The sequence below is a fragment of the Malurus melanocephalus genome, unplaced genomic scaffold (assembly GCF_030028575.1).
Source record: "Malurus melanocephalus ecotype Western Australia unplaced genomic scaffold, MMel_1.1 scaffold_453, whole genome shotgun sequence".
Classification (NCBI taxonomy): Eukaryota; Metazoa; Chordata; class Aves; order Passeriformes; family Maluridae; genus Malurus; species Malurus melanocephalus.
The window spans coordinates 183,205-189,537 of NW_026623685.1; the positions used below are offsets into that span (position 1 = coordinate 183,205).

A 6,333-nucleotide genomic window follows, 5' to 3' on the forward strand; every position below is an offset into this window, starting at 1 on the left:
GCAGTCTTGGAGAAGGACATGGAAGCCCTGTCCACCTCAGCCACGCTGTTTGAGGTGTCSCTGCCCGAGTACAAACAGCTCAAAGCGTGTCGCAGGGAGCTGCGCCTGCTCAAGGAGCTCTGGGACATGGTGGACCTGGTACGTGCTGTGGTCTGGAGGCACAACAATGGCTAATGCTGCGTCCAGACAAGGGTTGGACAGCAGGCTGCTCCTGGCTGGCACAGCTGGGCATTGCCAGCCAAAGGTGCAGAGCTGCTGCAGCTTCTCAGAGAGCTGACTGCCACCAGGAGCRTGGGACATTGGGCAGGTTGTCACACTTAGAGCCCGTGTGGGAGGGCCAGGGAGCACACGGGGCATGCAGGCACTGGGTATGCTGCTCTTCTTCTCGATGCTTCTGCTAWTCACATCATGAAATTGTATCCTGAGTCTAGGTGAAGCTGAGCATCGCCACTTGGAACACAACCARGTGGAGCGAGCTCAACGTTGAGGACATGGATATCGAGTGCAAGAAATTCGCTAAAGACATCCGGAGTTTGGACAAGGAGGTGAAGAGCTGGGATGCGTTCATAGGGCTGGACAGCAGCATGAAGAACATGATGACATCGCTGCGCGCCGTGAGCGAGCTGCAGAACCCCGCAATCAGGGACCGGCACTGGCGGGAGCTCGTGCACACCACCAAGGTGCTCCTCCTCATCCTCACCAGTCCTCCTCCTCATCCTCAGAGTCCTGCTCCCCATCCTCACGAGTGCTCCTCCCATCCTCACGAGTGCTCCTCCTCATCCTCACCAGTCCTCCTCCCCATCCTCACCAGTCCTCCTCCCCATCCTCTCGAGTCCTCCTCCCCATCCTCTCGAGTCCTCCTCCCCATCCTCTCGAGTCCTCCTCCCCATCCTCTCGAATCCTCCTCCCATCCTCACCAGTCCTCCTCCCATTCTCACGAGTCCTTCTCCCCATCCCTGGCCCAGGAGGCTCCCAAGATCTGCACCCAACAAGGGAAGGGTGCCGTCAGGTTTAAATCTGGCCACGTGCAATTATTTGTGTAGAATCTCTAAATGTGGATGTGTTGATGAGCTCGTTTGGGTGAGCTGCTGGACTGACTGGCTCTCTCTGGAGGGGAGTCCATGGCCCACGTGGTTCTGCTCCAGGTGGAATTCACCATGTCTGAGAACACCACCCTCGCAGATCTGCTGCAGCTGAACCTGCACAAGTTTGAGGAGGAGGTTCGCGGCATTGTGGACAAAGCCACGAAGGAGGCAGGGATGGAGAAGGTAAATGGGRTCAGCTCCTCCCCTGCTTTGTGAGACCCCTGTGCCACTGTGACTCTGCTGTCGAGGGCTCATGCTCCGCTCCCTGGGGCTGCAGTCCACATGGAGCTGGTGGAGCCCATGCCTGGAACAGGAATTCCTCTGTCCTGCTGTCCCTGCTGTTCCTGTCCCCAGCAGCACGGCACCCAGCTCATCCTCATGTCCTGACTGCAGGTGCTGAATGCCCTGGACACTACTTGGGCAACGCTGGAGTTTGAGTATGARCCCCACAGCAGGACCCAGCTCCCGCTGCTCAAGATGGATGAGGAGCTCATTGAGACTCTGGAGGACAACCAAATGCAGCTGCAGAACGTGTTGGCTTCCAAGTACCGAGCCTTCTTCCTTCAGAGGGGCCAGGAATGGCAGCAGAAGCTGTCGACCACCGACACTGTTATCAACACGTGGTTTGAGGTGCAGAGGAAGTGGAGTCATCTGGAGACAATTTTCATAGCATCTGAAGACACCCGCAGCCAACTGCCAGAGGAGTCCAAGAAATTTGATACCATCGACCAAGATTTCCGAGTGAGAAGCCCATTCCCCCCTCGTTTTCCCTGCAGCTCTCTGCCAGTTCAGCTGGGCTGAAGTGTTTTTCCTCTTCAGGCACTGATGGCTGACGCAGTAAAAACCCCCAATGTGATTGAATGCACCAACAAGCCGGGGCTTACAGCTAGTCTGGACGATCTGCAGGGCAGGTGGGGGTCAGGTCATCCTGGWGAAGYRTYTGTGGGGGCAAAGGAAGGGGGTGAWYCTGCCAAAGCAAGACAAGGCAAAGCAAAGAGTCAGGGTTMATGGTTTTTCCCTGTTTTCTGCCAGGCTGGTGCTCTGTGAGAAGGCCTTAGCWGAATACCTCGAGACCAAAAGATTGGCTTTTCCCCGGTTCTACTTTGTCTCCTCTGCGGATCTACTGGATATTTTATCAAAGGGGACTGAGCCCCTTGAGGTATGAGCTATGTGTGAGCACGGGGGGAGTCCTGTGCCATTTCCCTGCTAACTTGTTTGAGCAGTTTTAGAGCATTTTTCACTCCCATGGACAGAGCTCCACTCCTGGTCCCCCTCCCCGGGGATGCAGTGCCAGGGAGCGCTCTGGGGTGGATCCAGTTGCTGATGGCACCTCCACACATCACGGGGTCCTGACAGTGGCTGTTCCTCTGCTCTCAGGTGTCACGGCACCTGACAAAGCTGTTTGACAGTTTGGCCAAGCTGAAGTTCCAGCTGGATTCGGACAACAAGCCTCAGAAGATGGCCCATGGGATGTTCAGCCGGGACGGGGAGTACGTGCCCTTCGATGCAGACTGTGACCTGTCYGGCCAGGTTGGTGGAGCCTCTGTGTGCTGGGGTGGGGAGCAGGCTGAGGATGGGGACGAGCCTTTTGCTGGTTGTGCTCTAACAGCCTGGCAGGAATATAAAAATACAAAGTTTTCGGCCAAAAACCCCAGAAATGAGACCTGCACTGTAGGCACAGAACGTCACAGTCATGTGAATCTCCACCTGCAGAGGTGCAGGGTGTTACCCTTTGCTGCTGTCCCTCAGACCATCCCCTGTCAGAGTGTGGGACCAGCAGCAGGCTCTGTGTGCTGGGGCTGGTCCTGGTGCCAGGGAGGGGTCACTCAGGGCTGCTGTGGCCCCGCAGGTGGAGGTTTGGCTGAACCGGCTGCTGGAGCGCATGCGCTCGACGCTCAGGAACCTCATGCCACAGGCACTGGGCACCTACGAGGGGAAACCACGGGAAGAGTGGGTGTTTGACTACCCAGCACAGGTGGGTGCTGCTGCGGGGCCAGGCTGGCAGGGACAGCAGCAGGAGGGGGCACAGAGCCCCGGGAGGCACGGGTGACCACTCTGAGCCATGGTGAGGGTGACGGTTCCTCTTTATGGCCGTGTGTCCCATGGTTTGCTGCAGATCGCTCTGACATGCACCCAGATTGCCTGGACCTCAGAAGTTGGGGTAGCCTTCGCCAGCCTGGAGAAAGGTTATGAAAATGCCCTGAAGGATTATAACAAAAAGCAGGTGGGCATTACCCAGAGCTGACTGCACCTGGCCCGAGCCTCTCTGCCCAACCTCGTGGGCACACAAGGGCATCATCCCTACACCCATTCTTTCTGTCCTTCCCCAGATCGCCCGGCTGAATGCCCTGATTTCCCTGCTCCTTGGGAACCTGAGTGCTGGAGACAGAATGAAGATCATGACAATCTGCACCATTGATGTCCATGCGAGGGACGTTGTGGCCAAAATGATCCAAACAAAGGTATTCAGTACAGGAGGGTRTTTTTGCTGCACCATCCCTCAGAATTCTGGAGCACAGGTTTCCTGTCATTCTATTATTTTCGGGCTGGGCACATAGGTTGATGGTTGATGGGCCATGAGGAGGGATAAGGATGCCAGCACAGCACCAGGACCCGTTTCACTCTCCTTGCACTGGGAGGTGCAGAACACTCCCAAGCAGGGCTGTGTGGCTGTCCAGGGGGCAGTGCCCGTGCCCTCCTGCCCTCCACCCACTGCTCCACAGGTGGAGAATTCCCAGGCGTTTGCCTGGCAGTCGCAGCTGCGGCACCGCTGGGATGAGGGGATGAAGCACTGCTACGCCAACATCTGCGACGCGCAGCTCACCTACTCGTATGAGTACCTGGGGAACACGCCCCGGCTGGTCATCACCCCCCTGACAGACAGGTTGGAGCCCCCCAGCCCCCTCTGCTCTCCCCCAGCCCCTCTGCTCTCCCCCAGCCCCCCAGGCCATGCTGAGCCCCAGCTCCCTCGCTCCCCAGGTGCTACATCACCCTGACCCAGTCCCTGCACCTCTACATGGGGGGAGCCCCCGCCGGCCCCGCGGGCACCGGGAAAACCGAGACCACCAAGGACCTGGGCAGGGCCGTGGGCATCATGGTCTACGTGTTCAACTGCTCCGAGCAGATGGACTACAAGGTAGGGCACGGGACAACGGGATGGTGGCACTGAAGTGCCCCAAGACAATGGGGGCTTCTTTGGGGTCTGTGGCAGCAAGGGAGCTCTATCACTGTGGGAGATGGCCCATGGGAAGAGCACAATCCGTAAAGCACAAGCAGCACTCAGCAAACTTTGTCAGCTTTGTCACCAAACCCCCCACAGCCGCTGCCGTGAGGGATGGCAGTGCCTGAGAGGGATGGCACAGAGGGGTGGCATAGAGGGGTGGCATAGAGGGGTGGCATAGAGGGGTGGCATAGAGGGGTGGCATAGAGGGGTGGCATAGAGGGGTGGCAGTGCCTGAGTCCCCTCCCGCTGCTCTTTCTCTCCAGTCCTGTGGGAACATCTACAAAGGCCTTGCCCAGACAGGCGCCTGGGGCTGCTTTGATGAGTTCAACCGCATTTTGGTGGAGGTCCTGTCTGTCATTGCGGTGCAGGTGCGTGCTGTCCCCACAACCCAGYGGCTCTGGGTGCTAAAGAGACTCCCCAGCTCATGTCCTGGATGCTGCCCCAATTCAATCTGGCTCACAGGACAGTTTGCTACTGTTGTCTCCACTGTGTCCTATTAGGACACGGGTGGGAGGTGGAAGCACAGCAGTGCATTTGCTCACAGTTAAACTGTGTCCCATCCTGGTGACCTGTCACCCCCCAGCTCTGCCATCATCCGGGACAGGGAGTTGGGGTGATTAGGAAGGCGCTGGTTTAAGGCCAGCTCTCCTGCTGCTGTGGCTTCAGCAAGATCTCAGTGTCATTCCTGGCACAGCCAAAGYCTCAGGCTCACCCTGGGGCACTGGGCACGGAGCTGGGAAGTGCCAGCACCAACACCTCTGCTCACCGGGCAGGTAAAATGTATTCAAGATGCAATCCGTGCCAAGAAGAAAACATTCAACTTCCTTGGGGAGACCATCTCCCTGGTGCCATCAGTGGGGCTGTTCATCACCATGAATCCCGGGTACGCCGGGCGCACGGAGCTGCCCGAGAACCTGAAAGCTCTGTTCAGGTGGGTCAGAGTCACTGCAGCGCCTGGCTCGGTGCTGGCACTGTGTGCCACATCCACTGTGGGACCCCAGCCGAGGGCTTGGTGTGAGGGAGCCCTGGGCACAACGTGACAGTCCTGTCACTCCCTAGAAATGGCCAGGGGGGATGAGCRGGGCTGCTCAGCAACGGGAGAGGATGCTCAGTTGGCTCTAATTGCCATCCTCAACTAGAAATCCAATTGAGAGTAGGACCAAAAGGTGATGAAGCACTGGAAGGGGAGGCACAGGGATACACAGGGACCCCTGTCCTTGGAGAAACTCAACCCAAGGCTGCAGAAGTGCCCCAATGTGGTGGGACATGAGCCCTGCTTGGAGAAGGAGCCCAGCAGTGCAACTGCAGCCACTGGCTTGTACTGGAAACTTGGGGACAAACCTTGGGGGACGGTAAGGACAGGGTGAACAGCCCTGCCAGCTGCTGCTGCTCTCCTCTAGACCCTGTGCCATGGTGGTCCCCGATTTTGAACTGATCTGCGAAATCATGCTTGTGGCAGAGGGATTTCTTGAAGCCAGGCTCCTGGCAAGAAAGTTCATCACTCTCTACACGCTCTGCAAAGAGCTGCTGTCAAAACAGGTAATTAACAATATTACAATKAACAGTATTTTCACAGTGCTCTGAGAGGAAAGAGTCCATTTGATCATCAAACCTGACACACTGTAGTGGGATTGGAGACACATGGAGTGAAGGTCTATGGCTGCACAAGATACACCTCTACCTGGTGCATCATAGGGCACCTTTCTGCTTTAAGGAAGGAATCAAGAGACCCAAAAATAGAACAGCATAGAAATAGAATTAGAATTGGAATCAGAATTGGAATTAGAATTAGAATTGGAATTAATTCAAATTAAACCAGTTAAGGTGAAAGCATTCAGATTATTCATCTCAGGAGAGGTGATTTACATTACAAATGTGTCTCCAAGAAGGAAGCAGATTCCCAGTTCCAAACCATCCCCTGACTGACAGAGGCTTCTCCTGTAAATAAGCTCAGCTTAGGTCCATTTAGCCTGGGTGCCATTTGGGTGACCTGGCTCGGGGGTGATGGACAGGGTGTTCCTCTGA

The 6,333-nt window shown here is 56.5% G+C and overlaps 1 protein-coding gene across 1 annotated transcript in view; it reads left to right on the top strand.

The window, feature by feature from the left end:
• Positions 1 to 6,333, top strand: part of DNAH17 (dynein axonemal heavy chain 17) — a 35,080-nt gene that overhangs the window by 8,824 nt on the left and 19,923 nt on the right. Inside the window, exons 24-38 of the mRNA XM_057380493.1 lie at positions 1 to 138; positions 432 to 680; positions 1,146 to 1,268; positions 1,479 to 1,826; positions 1,905 to 1,996; positions 2,118 to 2,244; positions 2,463 to 2,615; positions 2,935 to 3,060; positions 3,202 to 3,309; positions 3,416 to 3,547; positions 3,809 to 3,969; positions 4,065 to 4,221; positions 4,572 to 4,676; positions 5,082 to 5,239; positions 5,709 to 5,847. The exon at positions 1 to 138 is cut by the window's left edge and continues 4 nt beyond it. Coding sequence (XP_057236476.1) covers positions 1 to 138; positions 432 to 680; positions 1,146 to 1,268; positions 1,479 to 1,826; positions 1,905 to 1,996; positions 2,118 to 2,244; positions 2,463 to 2,615; positions 2,935 to 3,060; positions 3,202 to 3,309; positions 3,416 to 3,547; positions 3,809 to 3,969; positions 4,065 to 4,221; positions 4,572 to 4,676; positions 5,082 to 5,239; positions 5,709 to 5,847 — 2,316 coding nt within the window. The remainder of the gene's footprint in view (positions 139 to 431; positions 681 to 1,145; positions 1,269 to 1,478; positions 1,827 to 1,904; positions 1,997 to 2,117; positions 2,245 to 2,462; positions 2,616 to 2,934; positions 3,061 to 3,201; positions 3,310 to 3,415; positions 3,548 to 3,808; positions 3,970 to 4,064; positions 4,222 to 4,571; positions 4,677 to 5,081; positions 5,240 to 5,708; positions 5,848 to 6,333) is intronic.